The sequence below is a fragment of the Camponotus floridanus genome, unplaced genomic scaffold (assembly GCF_003227725.1).
Source record: "Camponotus floridanus strain SB8 unplaced genomic scaffold, Cflo_v7.5 scaffold17, whole genome shotgun sequence".
Classification (NCBI taxonomy): Eukaryota; Metazoa; Arthropoda; class Insecta; order Hymenoptera; family Formicidae; genus Camponotus; species Camponotus floridanus.
The window spans coordinates 2,152,052-2,171,697 of record NW_020229292.1 but is presented as its reverse complement, the minus strand read 5'-3'; the positions used below and the strand labels follow the sequence as shown (position 1 = coordinate 2,171,697).

The 19,646-nt window shown below is 25.3% G+C and overlaps 2 protein-coding genes, 1 long non-coding RNA gene and 1 other non-coding gene across 4 annotated transcripts in view; 3 read left to right on the top strand and 1 right to left on the bottom strand.

Moving 5' to 3' along the window:
- Positions 1-5,242, bottom strand: part of LOC105257840 (repressed by EFG1 protein 1) — a 52,224-nt gene extending 46,982 nt beyond the window's left edge. Inside the window, exon 1 of the mRNA XM_011268726.3 lies at positions 4,995-5,242. The gene's annotated coding sequence lies outside the window, so the exon portion shown is untranslated. The remainder of the gene's footprint in view (positions 1-4,994) is intronic.
- On the top strand, positions 965-1,180 carry LOC112637493. The gene has a single exon (XR_003122580.1). It is a non-coding gene; the product is annotated as a small nucleolar RNA U3 (small nucleolar RNA).
- Positions 5,243-10,703: 5,461 nt separating the features above from the next.
- Positions 10,704-11,692, top strand: LOC112637491. Its single transcript, XR_003122578.1, has 3 exons — positions 10,704-10,890; positions 11,284-11,362; positions 11,646-11,692. It is a non-coding gene; the product is annotated as an uncharacterized LOC112637491 (long non-coding RNA).
- A 6,042-nt stretch (positions 11,693-17,734) lies between these two features.
- On the top strand, positions 17,735-19,127 carry LOC105257839 (protein LLP homolog). Its single transcript, XM_011268723.3, has 2 exons — positions 17,735-17,951; positions 18,584-19,127. The coding sequence occupies exons 1-2, from the start codon at positions 17,795-17,797 to the stop codon at positions 18,859-18,861; spliced, it is 435 nt and encodes a 144-aa protein (XP_011267025.1). The 5' UTR covers positions 17,735-17,794; the 3' UTR covers positions 18,862-19,127.
- The last annotated feature ends 519 nt before the right edge of the window (positions 19,128-19,646 follow it).

Here is a 19,646-nt window from a genome sequence, read left to right as displayed (position 1 = left end):
ATGTAATCAGTTTTTTTGAAATGTAATGAGCATACTTTCATTCTCGGTGTGACCACTTGTACTTTTAAAGCTATTTTCCATGCTTTTAATTGGTCAACTTTTTCCGATTTGCCAAATATATTTTCAACATAAACAACGCATTTGTTTGGCTTCGGAAAACGATGAAAACGTAGCCTTGTATTTTTATGTGCTTTACTTCCACAACCATTCACTACACAACGATCTGTATTTAAACTTTTAGAACGCGGAGAAAATATCCCTCAATCCATAATAATTAATTAATTAATAAAATAGCAGTACAATGCTATGCAAACAGTGGGCTTCTACTGCTTTTATTTCTCGCCACTGTCATGACTACGGATGTCAGATCCCAATACATATATGCATATTGATGAATGTATACAAATTTATAATAGCACAAGTAAGGATAATTAATATTATTTGAAATAATATTATTTAAATTTTATTATATTATAATAAATATATACTTGTTATTGTTATTATTTTAAATAATATTAAATAATATTAATAATAATATTAATATTATTTAAAATGATAACAAGTATATATCTTATTCAATATAAATAACAATAATAATAATAATTTATAATATTATTAATTATGAATAATATAATATTAAGAATATTATAATAATAATAATAATAATAATAATAATAATAATAATAATGCATAAATAATAAGAGAGAAAAAGAGAGAGAGAGAGAAAGATTGTTTTATAAGAGAGATTGTTTTTGTTATTTATAAAATTGTAAATTTGTAGACAACAGTTTCAACGTATGATAATATGTGTACCATAACTAACACATTCAACCAAAAGCGCCATTAGATTAGTCGGCCCTTAGTGTCTGCTTTGGTCGCTAGACGGCAACGATGATAAAACGTTACTCGTAATAGAAATCAGTCAGTTACAATATATATATGACATAGGAAACGGCAGAAATTTAAGATCATACTTCACAGGATCAGTTCTGTAGTATTCGATCTTATTCTCCCTCCCTAACACGGGAGTAAGCGTAACCATGATGAGGAGTTGCAGTCCTCTTCCTTGAGCGTGAGAACGACATGAGTTCTCGACTTGTTTCGAGATCTCTGTCATCGATGATCGTTCTCCCTTTGCACTTAGTGTAAAGGGGATGGGGAGACGGGCTTTCTGAGTGGTTATATTTAATAAAATTCTAAAAATAAATCTCCAATATTGACAAACAAGATCGATTATTAAAATCATTATTTAAATTTTATATTTCTTGGATGTACGAAAATTACTGAATTAAAAATAATTACATTTCGAATTCGTATAAGACAAACAAGATTTTCCAATTTTATTAAAGCCCAAGGAAGTGATCAAATTACAATTAATTTAATTTCAAAAACATGAAAAGTTTAATTTCATAATTTAAAAAAAACTTTCGCCGGGAAAATTAATTTGTCTTCGATTCTTCGCGTTATGGAAATGAAAGAACTTTATTTCGTTTCGCAGTTCACCATCTCGTCGCTATTTATGGCCGGTATTGTTGCGCGGTAGCGTTAAATTTCTCGTAGGCAGATAAATCGTCTAGCGCGATCATTTCATACTCATTAATATTCTATGGTAGTAAAGACAATGACCTGCTTAACCGGCGATAGCGGAATTGATGTCAATACCATGATGATAGGTCATCGTAAAGGAAGGCCGGAAAGTGATACTAGAACTATGAACGCGTTATGATAATTCGTATTTTTCTCATTGCATATTTGGACTCAATTATAATATTTAGACTCAATGTGACTGTCTCATTCTTATTAATGCTTACGTTAAATCCGACCGTCGCAATAAACAAGAATAACTCTGAAATAATTATATTAAATGTGATGCTTATAATTAATAAAAAATGTAAATAAAACAAATCTTAATTGTCAATTAGCTTTAAAGAATTTGAAATTAACATATAATAAACAATGTATGATTATATAATAATATAAATTATATAATAATATATGATAAACACTGTATGATCATTCTTTTTTATTATTTATATTTATTTCTTTCTGAATATCAATTTTTATAGTTTTCAAGTGTACGTCGAATTTAATATTAGTAATTTTCTAAGAAATTGAAATACAAACAATGAGTGAATTATTTAAGCAATTTAAACAGAGAATATAACTTACTTATATGTTAATTTTCTAAACGCTAATTTTCTCTTACGTATAATTTTCTAAAGCGTAAATAGAGAGAGTGAATTAAAATAAAAAAAAGATAAAGCGACGTGTATACCGTGCTTGTTTGATGTGCATCAATTACATGATAATAAATTTCTAATTCGTTAATTACGATCAACTATATAAACATAAATTTTTTAAAGTATATTAATCTTATGATTATTTGACAAATGTTACTTGTCGTGATACTCAATTAAGGAACTCAGTTCTACATCAATAATTATCTTAGTATAGCAATAAAAATTCAAATAATTCTGTATCAATAATTATCTTAATAAAATTATAGATATGTAATAAATACACGAATGACATTTCTTATGTCATTCAGGTATAAATTAAATTGTCATGAATAAATCAAATAACTTAATTTCTAGTCGATTTCGACGGTTATTTTTTCAAAACTACAGCGGAAAAAATAATAACAAGATTTTTAGGCATTCTTGCTTTCTTTTCTTATGAACTCGAAGAGAACTAGTTTCTCGAAGAGAACTATCTACAGATATAGTTTTAGAAAAAAAGAAATAGATTTGAAGATATTTAAAGCAGTACAATATTTTATTCCAATAAATCATTTTTGCAAAAAGAAAGAATCACAAATTGCAAAAATATCGTTGCTATAATATTATCATTACTATAGATGTAAAATAGAATTAAAAAGCTTCGATAGAATTATAATAGCATTTGAAGTCTTCCTATTATAACTTATATTAAGAAACTGTAACAATAGAAATTAATTCAATTGCTTATTACGAACCACAATTAATTTTTAAATTGTGAGAATCACGAAAACGATAATTCACTGATTTCCTCGTTTCACTAAGCATTCTCCTGCTGTGGTAAATCCGGAAGAATATTTCGCAATCTATGACTTCCCGATTTCTTAGTGCTCAACGTTTCTTCGCGATCGGTATTTTGCTCACAGTTGTTTTAAATATACGACGTAGAATCGTAGCATTTTATCGCGCATTCTTATCATTTAAATGATATTGCACATACACGATTGCGAAAACAGGAAAATCGTATTTATAAATACGATGAGGTAGCTAATATAAGCACTTAAAATATCGTCATTATTAATATTTTGAAGAAAAATCTCCGCAATATTTTGAAGAAAAATATTCGCAATTGTTTGCAAAAAAAAGGTTAAATGTAAAAGAAAAACTCGATAAATAATTATATTTATAGCTATGATCTTTTAATTAAAAACACACAAAGAAAGAAAGAGCATGACACTATAAAAAGAGATGGTTTTATAAAAATTAGCAAAATGTTCTAGAAGTGGAGAGAAAGAAAAATATCTCTACTACCAAAATAAATTGATTTCAATTATTATTATTTGTTTTTCAATATTTCAACTTTATCATTTAAAGTTTCTCTTTTTTATAAAAGTTATCAAGTGAATTTTCAAAATACATAACTTGTTTACTTCGAAGTGTATTAAAATTGATCGGCGATTTAATCATGTTATTTTTATTTTTTTTGTATCATCAATCTTGAACTTAATAATTTATTACAAGATATATTTTCTACTTTTTGACAGAATTATAATTTTATATTCACGATTAAAAAACTTTGATTAGATTTATATATTTTCTTCAATTTATTATCACACATACTTACAATCACTTTGTTTTATAACTAATATAATTTACATAAAACTTTAAAGATTAATCAAATATTTTTATATATTGTAAAGTCTGTTTGTGTTAATTCTTCGTTATAGCACAGTTCTGAGAACTTGCTTTCTCAGTTGTCGAAACTTTTAGAAAAGACTTAAACGACAATAAATCAAACAAAAGGAAAGAAAGAATGTGTCAAAATGGAACTGTGAAATGGAAATGTGTCAGAATGGTTGCAATTATTTCGGAACAAAGTGAGTTCAAGTAACTGTACGATTCTCTCCAGAACTGCGGAGATATTCGAAACAGTCAAGAAAATTAGGGAGAGAACGCAATAATAAACCACCGGAACTCTCGAGCGTACTGCGTGTGCACGCAGTGGCCTAGTTATTACCACTGATGACACTGATGACACTCTAACCGGGTCAGCTAGTGCACAATGGACCGTTGCGCTTTATTCCCCAACATGCATGTATATATTTCGTGATCCGATACACACACTAAGATATATATCGCGCATTTTAATATCGATCATATTGGTATTTATACAACAACCTTGATAATGAAGAGATAAGAGCGAATAATCTCGACTCTGATATAATTTTAAAAACATGGCCATATATCTTATAATTATATTAAAAGAAGATAAATTTTAAGTCTACTGTTGTATTTATAAATTTTATAATACTTTTTTATTTTTTACGTTCAATTTCATTAAGTTTTTTTCTTCCAATTTTTCCTTGATTTTATCAAATATAAAGTAAAAATATAACTTAAATGAAATTTACGTTAATTTAGAGATGTAAAATATCAGAAGATTATTTTATATTATGTTCTCATAATTTTCACGTGAAATTAATCTTATAATTATAATTATAAGTTTATGTCTCATTCGAATCTTTATTTATTTCATTATTTCGTGAATTAATTATTTTATAGATAAATTAATTTATTAAATTAAATGTAAATTTTATATTTACATTTAATTTAATTAATTGATTTATTTATAAAATCGAAACTTGTTTTACGCGAAACAAAAATTCGAATTATATATCTGTAAAGATACAATGCATCATCATATCATTGTTCGATGTAGAAATAATTTTTTTTAAAGCGCAAATATACATATATATATATATAATAACCATTACTCACCTTCGCCTTGTCACGCGCTGCTGATTATCGCACGTTATCTGATGACGTTAGAATTGCTGATGTTTTCGTAAAAATTGCAATAACACGAGTCGAAAAACGAGTCGACCGCGATGATCGTCCGTTGGATGATCTCGTCGCGAAGGAACTGACAATGTATCGCGAGTCACCCGCTCACCTAAAAATTCGGAAGCAGAAACACTTCCGGCAGCGCGTTCTCGTTATCAGTGAAAGTCGACCGTTATAAACGGGCATGTAAATCGTGTGCCGACGTGAGTCCTTTCAATGTTGGAGAAGCGACCCGACGGCTTTCCATTTCTATCGCCCATAACTTTTTCTTAACGTAATTTTATAAGATTTATAATATAACTTAACATAATTTTATAAGATTTATAATATAATATTTTATAAAATTTATAATATTTAATATAATATTTATAATATTTTATAATATTTAAATTTGTTTATATTTTTAAGGAGAAATTGCAAAACAATTTTCGCATTAAACGCTATCAAAGAAAATAGATAAAATGATGATTTATCGATGATGACATTTAATTTATGTTCTTGTTATCAATACGTAGTATTCTTACAAGATATACTGGCAAGAACGAATATAAAGTTTCGATAACGGATTATTTCCTGATGACATTATCGTAACCTTGAATTCATAAAATCTCGCTGATAGACATATATTATATGTTAATTAAAGATGGAGGGGAGAAAAATGTTATCTTATCATAAATATTATATGGGTCATCTCAATTAATGAGATGTAGTTTGAATTATGTACGAAAAATCAAATTTATAATATATAATTCAGAATATATTAATTTATTATTTACTCGATTGTCAGTTTGTTTCTCGGAAATATTAAACAAATTAATCGGTCAATGTCTGATAAAAGACGTAGGCAATAGCAATGTCATTTCCAAAAAAAATTACACATAATCTTTAACGTTTTTTAAAAGTTTATTATTTAAAATTAACGATAAAAATGTGGAATTAAATAATGAATTTACGTAATAATAATTATACAGAAAAGTAATAAAAAAATGTGTATAATTATAGATACTCTACATATAAATATGTCTTTAATAAAGTTATAATTTTATAGGACAAAGTTTTAATTTTAGAAAATTCAATAATTACTAAAATTGCATAATATTTTAATTTTAATTATTCAAATATAAATTATTATAATAGCCGATGTTGTTGAATAGTTTGAACTAAACTCATGAGTTTTAGAACTTTTTCACTTTATATGTTTACTTAGCTTAAATAGTTTCAATGAACTACGCCAACGCTTCATATTAACTCTCATCAGCTCACCGAACAATTCACGAAATGTCACCATTTATCTTTTACTAACTTTAGCTCTTACATAACATACATTCAGTGCTTCAACAGGTTTAATTAATGCTCGTCTTATTCATCAGAATAAACTCGTGAAAGGCCTATGAACTGTGTAAGCACATATTTTACTTAATATACATAATTACTTATAAAAATTATTGAACAAAAGTGTGCGAATATTTTGTAAATCAATGATATAATAACATAGTAATCTTCTATCTCATAATTTAAAGTTAATTTAAGTACAAATAATACTAATAAAAAATATATATATAAATTCAACGATTATATATAAAATAAATTTTAAAAAAGTTTTTTATTTACTAATATCTATTTAAATTTAGGTAAAAATTATTGTTTCATACACATTCTCATAATATGTTACATTTAGAAATCTTTCTTTTTTTTTGTATTATCTTTTAATCGATATTCTTCAATTGTATTTTTTTCTAAAGACACAAGAAAAAATGACGTTTCCTCTAAACCTATAAACATTAATATGTATAATTGATAAATATATAATGTAAATTACTTGAATAAAAAATAGCAACGACCTCTTGCAAAGAATTAAATATTAATATGTGTATAAAAAAAAGTTAAAAATATGTTTTATAAAAAAACAAATTATTCTTTAATAAATATTGTTTAATAATGTTATTAAATATCTTTTTAATATTATAAACTCTAATTCTCTTTATTGCGATATTTAATTATTAATTAGTTTTATTAGAATCGTCGTTTTTATGAAACGTTACAATCATTTAGGTTACATGCACTTTTTTTTATTACATATTATATATTATATCAACTTAATTTATAAATTATTAAATTTACATTTTTTAACTCACTTTTAGAGAGCACATAAATTGAATAATATATTACACAAATATATCACAAATTAACAACACTTGTTATCACTTTTTTTTTACTTAATCAATTTCTTAATACTGGAATTATCATTCCGAATTAAAAAATGCTGCATGTCTTATTACTTATTTTATCAATATCATCAATTCACGATGCAAAAATCGATTATAACATTTTTTTAAAATTATAACTTTGGTTTATACCTCGTCTTTACGAAACGATATCTCCGATGTTTGTCAAAATAAAACATAAACAACTATATAAACAAATGCATAAAAATCAAGTTAACTCGCGCGCACTGTCGGCTATAAGTACATTAACGGGATGCTCTTCAAACATTTATATAACATTGACACGAGCCGATAAGACACTTCAACTCGATATATGTAACAGGCTTTTATATTTCTATTACATGCAATTTCTCGTGACTGCACTAGAACTCATTATGTGAGTCAGTTTAATTGAAGGTCTAGGATGTAAGAACCAGACGATCTATCATTTCCACTAACAAGTTATTTGCTATTTAATATATAATAAGTATTAATTTATTGTGAGTACTGCAAAAGCCAAACATATTTAACAATTAAATAAAGCATGGCAAATAAATTATTTTGTAATTTTTTAATTCAAGAGTCTTCTTCAATCATAAGCACTTCAAATTTTAGATGTAAATATATATGTTATAAATAACAATCATAAAATTGCAGCATTTAATACTTATTATTTAATGAAGTAATGCAGAATGTTGAATATAATTTTGAGGAATTATTTCAATTTTAATAAAAATGATGCGTACATCCATACATTTTTAATTAAAAAACTTGAAGCTAAATTCATAAAGCTAATTTTCTGTTATTAAGCTTTTAAAATTATTTTGTCAGAAGTGTTTAAAAATTTGACAATATTAAAATATTTACCTTTTTGTAGCCACAGTTTTGAAATATAAATATCATTGCTTGAGAGATATGCTTATAATGCGTTTCTACAAGACATTCACACACTTGTTTGACGTTAGCATCGAACGATCAAACGATCGAAGCGAATAAATTAAAAATAAGAATGCGGAATTATGCATGCGTAGCGAACTAGGTGCACCTTAAATATGTTACGAAGGTAGAAATGTAGAACGCGCCGCGTTTAAATAGACGGCGCTGCCTTCTCTCGGCAGTTTGGAAAGCGTTAATCGTGAAACACAGGCAAATACTTCTTCTTTATAAATATTATATTTTATTATATTTTATTAATATCTATTGAATTTAGATAAATTATGATAATGATAAAATAAAACATTAGTAAAAGTTTAATGAAAAAGTATAATACATATTTGAAATTGGAAAGTTTAAGAAAATATAATATATTTCTATTTAATTCTACTAATAATATAGTGAACATTAAGATATAATACAAAAAATCCTATTGTTTTATCTATTAAGAAGAATTGTTTTATTTTCTAAAATTGTGAACAAAAGTTGAATATTTATTACATTTCTTCCATTAATTTATTCACTTTTTAAATTTCTTTTTTGTTTTATTTAAAATATCATTTGCATGCATATATAGATAATATGATAATATTCTAATAATATACATATACATATACTGTTATGTATAATGTATATGTTAAAGATTTAAAAAAAGTTTTACGCGTGAGTAATTAATAAATTATATTTTTAACTTCCTCTTCTCCATATAACAGACATATTTCTAATTTATTTATTAATATAGTATTTATTAATATATTTATTAATATATATTTATGAATATAGTACTACCGATAATATTATTGAAGATAGTCTTGCGGGTATTTACATAGTTTGAAAAATCTGTATGCTAACGCTCTCTCAGGAAATATAACGGCTAACATAAGAAGCATAATGAGCATAGTTGATAATACAGAAATTTACTTAAATTATTCAAGGAAGAAAATTATAATTATTATATTACGTCGATATATATGAATAAATCTATAAAATGTTAAAAAATAATAATTTAATACAAACATAAATAATATTAATGTAAATAAATATAAATAATATATAAATAACAATATAAATAAAAATATAAATGTAAGTAATATATAATAAGAAAAGTATTCTTTTGTAAATTTCTTAAAATTTCAATTGTTTTTTTGATAATTATATGTATAATAGTAATTGTATCATTTATATTTAATCTTTTTTATTAGGATTTTAACTAAAAATTAAATTCTAAGTTTCTCTATCGATTCTATTGAAGAAAAATCAGAACTTCGGATTTAATATTTAATATTTTAGTGTTGAGTTTACATTAAATTTGTTTGAATAAAAGTTGAATAAAAGATAATTATTTTTTTATTAGTGTACGATAAGTTTCCTGATACGTGAAACATTTAATAATTTTTGGTTTTTACCTACGTTTGTCCTATAATAAAAATTTATAAAATGTTATATATTAAATATGTGTATAAATATTACGCGTACATACACATTTGTTAAAGTACGTGAAATATTTCGATGATGAACGAACAATAACACGGTGTTCGGCCTTGGCGAACAATAGCCCGCTAGTGTTTATATGTCACGGCCATGGTATTATTCGTTCGTCGACATTTGAGCAATAAGGTAGTGATGTGAAATACTACGCTATATATTGTCGAATTAATTATTAATTACATAAATAAATAATTACTGTATCATGATTTTCAATTGTATTAATCTTTCGATTTTATAATTCGAGTATATATAAACTTTGTTGAGATATATATACATATATCTCAACAAAGATAGAATTTATAACGAATAATAAATTGAATTTGACCTCATACACACGAATAATAAATTGAATTTGACCTCATACACAAATATTAATATATCGCGATGAAAGTTCTCAAAACGCATATTTCACGTATTTTATTCATTTAATCAAGTAAGCATCATAGAAACAGAAATCTAAAATAATAAATTATAGTTTATGTGAAATTGATTTTTACAAAAAGAAATTATTCCTTTAATAATATTTATAGAATCAAATATTATTCGACCGCGACGCTTTATCACGTTCTATTTTTCAATTATTTGAATATAATTTAGATTCAAAACGCACAGCAAAACAATCGAATCATAAATCGAAATAATTAACATAATGAAAAGCTTCGTGATACATCAATCCTTTAACAATATTACTTAATTAATCTATGTAATCTAAAACACTCCTAAACACTTTAATATTTCGTGTATATGTTAAAATACGTAAAATATTTCGTGTATATGTTAAAATACGTAAAATATATCGGCAATGAATGGGCAATAACACGTTGGGCCTTGACGGCATATGACGCGCTGTGTTTACATGTACGGTTTTGATATCATTCGCACGGCAACATTCGAGGAATAAGGTGCGAAATACTTCATATATTATAAAATTTTCTCTCTAACGATAAAACGCAATTACGACTATACTGAAACATAATTCGTTATGATAATTATAATAAATACTTGCTAAACTTGTAATTGTAATTACTACGCGATCGGTAGTGCCGTGCAAAGTGTCTCACAATTATTGCGTATACTAATCTTAATTGACTAATCTTAATTAATCTTGTTTTCGGGAGTGAATGTGAGTGTAACGAAGAAATAGCAAAGGAGAGGAAAAGCAAGTCTGAAAAAGCACTGGGCAACGTCCTAAGCAACAATATCCGGTAAATAATTTATTAATTATTTATCATTTATATGTTAGATTTATATCATCTATATATCATTTTCATTTATATGTTAGATTTATATCATCTCGTGCACAGTTAATTAATCGCAACAATTAATTTGGTGTTTTTATTTAAATTTTTTTATTTATATTTAAATAAGAGGGAATTAAAGAAAAAGATTTTTAAATTAAAGCTATAATCTTGTAAAAGTATAAGCTTTCATAAAGTTATAAGAGAATTATTAGTAATGTTTTTTAAAATTTATAGAATTATTTTATTAATCTGCTATTATTATATGCATCGAATATAAAATTCAATGTATACAATAATTTTTGGAATATTAATTATTTTGAACGCTGCTACACTAGAATCTTCTTTTGTATATTATAGATTGATGCAACAACCCTGATGATCTGTGAGAAGGAGCAGGCCTAGGAGAGGCATCCTGCACCGGCGGAACAACCTGATGGTGAATATTATTATTTATATATTAATTGTTATAAATTGTTATAAACAAACAATAATTCGATCTTATTATTTAAATGAATTAAAGAGAAAGATTTTTATAAAAGTCATATAAAATTTTCTTTTTAAAAAACAATTTCAAAAATTTATAAAATTTTTTCATGCGTGTTTATCTGCTTATTATTTTACACATCGGATATAAAATTTCGTGCGATAAAAATTGTTTTAAATATTAATTGCATTTTGTGAGCATTATTATAAATGAATTTTATATTTGTATGTTACAGACAACTATCTTCGATAACAACAACTCCGCTGTTGCGCATCAGTGTCGGTGAGTGAGAAAAACTTTTATTTAACTTTAAGGTAACGGATTCGTAGAGATTGCAGATGTAGATGTAGATGTAGATGTAGATGTAGATGTACATTGTAGATTGTAGATAAATTCGTTGCCTTAAAATGAATGAGCTATGATGGATTAAATTAAATAAATTTTAATAGGTTCTTTCGAAATGCTTTGCATTTATTACAAAAATATAATGAAATATTAGTTTAAAAAAGAAGAAATCAAGGAAAGATTTTTTTGTAAAGATTTTTTTGTCTAATTTAAATAAAAAACATGCATTAACAACTTTATCAATTTTTAACTTTATCAATTTTATCAATTTCTTATGCTAATTTATTTATTATTATTTAATTTTCTTATAAACGCGCACTTATCTTCTATCTTTCGTTGATCCTGGAATTCTTTATAGCTCATCTATCGTAGAATTTGTTTGTAGATATTATTTTTAAACTTTACTTTAACTTAATATAAAATGATTAATTAATTAAATCATTTTTAATATGATAAAAATTATACACAAATTAATTTTTTATTTTATTATAATATATAAAATATATATAAATTTGTAGTAATTTGGCTTTATTTCAGTTAAAATAAAGTTATATTCAAATATTTAACGAACGATCCTAAAAAGGAACGATCGTTACTAAATGAGCGTAAATATTTCACGCTCATTTGCCGGTAATTATCCGGCAAAAGAAGGAGTGTTTATCTCCTTCTCGATCTCTGATTAGAGATCGAAAAAGAAAATGGCCAGGATCAACGAAAGGTAGGTTCAACTGGCCTGAAGAGCACGCAATTAAGATACGCGATTAGGATACGCGATTAGAGTACGCGGTTAGGGCACGCGGTTAGGGCACTCGATTAAGGAAGATGATTAGGGCATGTGATTAGGGCATGTAATTAGGGCACGTGATTAAAATATATTCATGATTAGATTAGGTGGTGATTAGAAATAGATTCCACAATAATAACAATTTCGAATAATTTTAATTAATCAGGAAATAGAGTTGTTAGGGCTACATTAAGTAAGATTATTAGAATTCTTCTTTTAATATTAGGGTTGTTAGGGTTATTAAGATCATTAGAATTTTTTAATACTAGGATTGTTAGGGCTATTAGGTAAGATTCATTCTTTCAATATGAGATTATTAGAATTTTTCTTTTAATATTAGGGTTGTTAGGATTATTAAGATCATTAGAATTTTATAATACTAGGATTGTTAGGGCTATTAGGTAAGATTCATTCTTTCAATATTCCAATAATCTTAGGGGTAAATTAAATTTATTTTAATTAAATTGAATTTATTTTTAAAAATATTGTAAAAATAAATATAACATGTTTTAAAATAAAAATGTTTTAAAAATAAAATTTAAATTATCAAAATTATCTTCAGGAATATTAAAGAAATTGCATTATTAACGTTTAAGAAATATCTTAACATGTTATATTTTATTTTAAAACTTAAAAACATATGTATATCAAATTAAATATTAAATTCAAATGTTAATGCTATCAATATCAAATTATTGATATTGATATATTATTAAATATTTGAATAAATTGAATATTATTATTTGACATTGATAGCATCCTAATTAAATTTATAAATTGTAAATAGTTATAATTGTATTTTAATTATAATCTAATATTGATATTTTAATTGTAAAATATAATACAATTATGACTATAATTATATTATATAAAATTGTATTTACGATTGTAAATTCTTACGTAAATTACATGAAAAATTATCGAAAATATACGTTTAATGATTACATAATAGTAATAATAATAATAATTCATTAAATTGAAGTATTTGTTTCTATAATATATATTTTTGAAGTATTCATAAAAGAGTAACTGTTTGTATTTTTATATCAAAGAGTCATTAATAAAATCGGAAAATTTTTATATAAAATGTAAAAATTTGATGCTAAATTAATGATTAAATATATAAATTTTATAACTTATATATAAATATATAAGTTATAAAATTTGATGAACGTCTTCGTTATAGAATCGCAAGTCAATTATTATAAATTTAATGACATGCTTTCCATTAGATTTATCTATTTATGAATTCCATATCGCGCTGAATATTCTTAAAGTAAATTATTAAATTATGATTGTGAAAATATCGTGTTTTTTCTGCGTTCTTTTCGCGTCCTTATAAAAGATTACCGTTTTAACAAAATAATTTTTTCGCTATCTCTTTCATCAGATAATATTCCTAAATATTGCTAATTAAATAATAATAAAGCTATATAAAGAAAAATCGAATAAAAGATTCGATATGATAAGTCAACGATTAAATATATTAACTTCACAAAATTTAACGACCGATCACCTTCGATATTATAGAATCGCGAGTTAATTATTATGAATTTAATAATTTGTTTTTTCAGTTATATTTGTATTTACGAATTTCGTATCGGAAAATATTCATAAATAAATTAATAAATTACGATTGCGAAATCATCGTGTTTTTCCCGCGTTCTTTTCGCGTTCTTAAACGAGATTGTCGTTTTAATAAAAAAGTTATCGTTATTCCTTTCGTTAAATAAACGTTAATGAAAGTTGCGTGACTCGTACCGAAACAATTTTCATCATGGAGAATTATTTCTCACCTGTTCTTGTGAGATCCATCCGCGACTTCTAGTTCGATGCCCTGTTGAAAATTGGGAATTTTTATATTTTGTATTTTATATTTTATGTTTTGTAAGATTGAAGGAGAGAGAACTAATCCCAGGTTTTCCTAGCAATTTCTGAAAGCAATGATTTCGGTAGTTCAACGACGATATGCTTCTTTAATGTCGAATTAATTTAAATAATATATATTTAGATGAGAGAAAGGTATCTTTACTTTTCTTCGTTAAAAATGTTCTATTATTATTAGGATTGGTATTATTATTATCTATATATATAATACCAGAAAGATTTAATAGTAATTAAATATGGATATAGCGTTGTGTATAAATTTTAATTTTTCAAGTAATTTCATATTGCAATTAATTTGTATAATTTTTTTGATAAAAATGATTACGAACGAATATATTTTTAATTATATTTTTAATATAATTTGTCTCTTTCGAAAAATTATTTTTAGGTGCTGGGGATATTAACATTAATTTTTAGTTTCTTTTAAAAAACTATTTGCAGGTATTGGACATCCATCGCCATTTTGAAATATTAGTTTTTAGCTATATATCATTTTATATATGTATAATAAAATACATGCACAAATTAACGTATTCAAAATATTTTTATAATTTTTCAATATGATATATTATATATACGCGAAATTATATATGAATGTTATATAAAATGTGCGAATACTTAAAAAGTTCGAGACGAATCGAATGGGTACCCCTATATCAATAAGATATTGATTAAAAGAAAATAAAATTATTAATTTAAATGTTATAAGAATAAGAATATAGAGAATTAGTCTAGAATTAATTATATATTTAAAATTACTTCACTTATTTTATTTTACACATTATTTGAATTGAAATTTTTTAAAATCTTGCTGTTATCGGGTTCGATTCGTCTCGTGCGCGCGAACGGCACCCCCAAATTATATGTGTTCGCACATTTAACACAAACTCCAACAATGCATCTATTTTATTATTTATAAATATAATCGTTCGTAATCTCATTTCAATAAATAGGTCGTTATATCCATTTAATTTTCAATAAAGAAATATATTTCTTAATAGTGGAAAAATATGTTTTCTAATGTGCATATCAATTTTGTGAATTGAAGACTATCGAGAATAGTCCGGAAGATCCAGGATTCGTTCCCTTTTACAGTGAAGTTCCCGACGTTCCATGAATCCCTTAACTTTTTTTCGCAGATCTTGCGAAATCTGATGTAGAAACAAGATATTAATCATTTTCCATTTTTAAGATCGCTCCTCTTTTTATCGGATTATCGGTATGTCACTCGCGTATCTGCAATTGAATGTTCTGAATATTATCGATTTATTTATTCGTCGCGTTTTATCGCGAATTTTAAATCGCAATTTATCTTATAAAAATTTGCAAGTAAATCGGTTGATGAATTGCATATTCACAAACATTACAGACCTCAAATGTTTGTTGAAATATTTTCGGTTTGCTATATTTACGTGATAATAATTATATCGCGCACATGTCTATTAAAAGCTTCGATTATTATATTATAAAAATTATACGTATCGCGATCAAATATTCCGAATATTATCGATTTATTTATTCGTCGCGTTTTCTCGGGAATTTTAAATCGCGATTTATCTTATAATTTAATCGTTGACTTATACATTGACTTATACTTTGTTTATCTTTCCACGTCTTTGAATATTGTTTTTAATAGTTCGTGCAAAATGCTGGTAGTGCAAATATTTTCCTCTATAATTTAAAAGACAATCGATAACTTTATTAATAACTGTTTTAAACGTGATTCTTTACATTATTTAAATCTTATTAAATTCTACAATTACATCGATTATTAGAGAGAGTTTGAAAATCATTCGTTCCGTTATTTTCTATTGAACGTGGCTACAACGCGATTTTTAATTATATTTTAAAGCTTATAGAGTTCATTTCATCTTATTCAGCTAATGCGCGAAATAAAATATGTATTTTATTCTCAATTAAGGAAATTCGTATAAAGTCGCGTATTAATCGCAAATAAATCGGACAGTCAATTTTATGTTTATAAACAATACGGATTACAAATGTTTGCTAAAATATTTTCTCCTGTCATAATTTGTATGATAATAATTATATCGCATGCGTATCTATTGATAGTTTCGATTATCATATTATAAAAATTATGCGTATCTCGCAATCGAATATTCCGATTATTGTCGATTTATTTATTTGTCGCGTTTTCTCGCCAATTTTAAATTGGGATTTATTTAGTAATTTAATTGTTGATTTTGAAGTTTATTCTATCTTTTGATTTTGAATATTTCCTTTGATAATCTATACAAAATGCGCCAGTAATGTAAATACTTTCTTTTACTCAAAGAAACGATCAATAATTTTATTAATGACTCTTTTGATCACGATTATTTACGTTACATAAAACTTATTAAATTCTATTATTGCATATCTATTATTAATAATAACTGTCGCATAATTAATCTTCGCTGATTAGTCTCGTCTGGACTATGTAAAAAATGTTTAGTAAATTTTATTATACGTATATTTTGGACATTTTTGTGTAATAAATTATTCCATGTAACAAATTATTTTGTATTAAATTTCGAATTATATTTTATATTAAATTTGTATTATATTTTGTCATATATTTTGTAATATGTATTTAGCATAAAAATATTATGCATAAAAATATTATGTTGGTATGAAAATTATAATAAAAATATATGTATAGTAAAAATAATTAGTTATATTAAAATGAAACACATAAATTCTTTATATTTTATATAGAAGATTTTATATTATAAAGAAGAGACTTAAAATATTTTGCAACATCTATATTTGTCGAGTCTTAATTATAAAAACTTCAGAAGAATCAGTGATTTGACAAATTCTATACATGTATTAATAATTAAATTTTTAAATAATTAAAAAAATGATTGATAAATATTAAAGATCAATTTACTGTTAATTAAGAAGATTTATAGAAATACAGTTAAAAATGTTTTTATCTCACAGCAGGCATTTTGTGTTTTGTGAATAAAAAGATATAAATATGACAATGAATATAGAAAAATATTTATTTCATCTTTAAATATTACAGTATCTTTCGCGATTAAATAATTTATTTACTATCAATTTACATACATAAAAATATCTTGTTATACAGCACTGATGCTACCCCGACATTTCATGTATATAGCACGGAACAAAACCAGAAATTGTGCACATTATATATTACCGTCTGAGAACATTCATGGACATTGGTTTGTAGTTCATGCCCACATTTTCAATGTCCATAGAGGGAGTATCGCTTTCAGGGATCACCTAAAAGCAGGCCATGACATCTTTCAGTCTTCTCTCTGTTTCTACCAGAAGTTTCTGGTTTGAAATGTAACCTCCTTATTTTAATCAAACGTAGTCAAACGCACGTGTGAAAAATGGCCAAGTCGTTGCGTAGTAAATGGAGAAGAAAATGCAGGGCGGTAAAGAGAGAACGTTACGCGGTAAAGGAATTAGACAGATTGAAGAAGACCCTTGGCATTGAAAATGCACCTAAAGATGTTGAAATGGCAGATATTCAAGAAATTGCTACAGGTATGATTTCACATTTGCACTAACATAATAAAGATACTAAATAGATATTTATAATAATCACAATAAATATATACAGAGTGGTCCCGAACGTTCCAGCCAGACTTTGAGATCTTATAGGAAATTTAATTCTGAACAAAAAAGTTTCCTATAAACATGGGTCGAAAAATACCTCCTTAACAAGTTATCGCTTAAAAACCTCTGATGAAGGAAGAGCAAAAAATGAAAAGAAAATGAAACTAAATAAATTTCTTGAAAAAAACGATAAAAATAAAAAATAATCTTTTTCTTTTATGAAAATAAAATAATTTTTTTTTTAACTAATTTTTTATTTTCATAAAAGAAAAAGATTTTTATTTTTTATTTTTATCGTTTTTTTCAAGAAATTTATTTAGTTTCATTTTCTTTTCATTTTTTGCTCTTCCTTCATCAGAGGTTTTTAAGCGATAACTTGTTAAGGAGGTATTTTTCGATCCATGTTTATAGGAAACTTTTTTGTTCAGAATTAAATTTCCTATAAGATCTCAAAGTCTGGCTGGAATGTTTGGGGCCACCCTGTATATTGTAACAATTATAATAAGTATTATAATATCATACGTATGTAATGTAACATGGTAATATGTTTTAAACTGTAGTTGTTGACGCAAAAAAAATCAAGGAAGAGCAAGCTAAAGCTAAGGATACGAAAAGCGATGCAATCACAGATCAAGAACAGATGGAAGTAGAAAAGATAGAAAATGCCAGAGTGTATAATAAGAAAACATTGCGTGATCAATATGGTAATTATCCTGTATGGATGAACAGACGAAAGGTACTCAAACATAAAAAAGGTCGAGCAAAAATGCAGAAGGCCAGCAAAGTAACGAGCAAAAGGCTCACCAGACGACAGAAAAAGGCAATAAAACAAAATTAAATATTTCTCCACAAATTGTGAAGTTAATTTTTTCGCGCTTATAAACCTTTAAATACGTGGGTCGTTTGATAAGTTTGGTAAATTTCCGTGAAATTGCGCCACAATTTTGCAAGTTTTGAGACAATCTATTTTTTCGACAGTTAAAAAATTGGAATCTCGTTGGACCAAGTGTATAGACCTCAATGGAGACTATGTTGAGAAATAACGTAGATTTTGTGTTTTACAATGTGTTTTACTTGCTTTTTTACCAAATTTATCAAACGACCCTCGTATTATAAAATTTAATTATTTCCTTTTATAAATATTTCTTTTTATAAATAATTACATTATTGCACCTACTGTAAAGAATAGGTGTAGTTGCAAAGTTATTACAAAATTATCTTTTTTATTTTTATGTTCCTTTTTCTCAACTAATTTGTTATATTTAGGTGAACATATTTGAGTAATTTTCACCTTCTTTCGTATATGTCTTTTGCATATGACTTTTGATTAATGTCTTTTACCGATTGAGAGTAAAATTTTTCTAAATTATGGTTTGCATAAAATCATTTTTTTTTAGCAATTTTAATTATTTAAATTTTATGAATAAAAAATATACTCATTCTTTTAATACTGCATATAATACACTCTATCTCCATTTTGCTTTCAACACTTAAATTAAAAAGTTGCAGATACAAATTCATATTGTTTTATTATATATAAAAGTTGAATACAAATAATTATATTTAAATTATATACTACTATTACTACTAACTTATAAAGTATAAACGATATTAAATTATGGC

Bases quoted from the DNA above. Each gene is read 5' to 3' on its own strand.
- LOC105257839 (XM_011268723.3), top strand. From the start codon at position 17,795: ATGGCCAAGTCGTTGCGTAGTAAATGGAGAAGAAAATGCAGGGCGGTA. The intron at 17,952-18,583 runs GTATGATTTCAC...TTTAAACTGTAG, and splicing joins TATTCAAGAAATTGCTACAG to TTGTTGACGCAAAAAAAATC.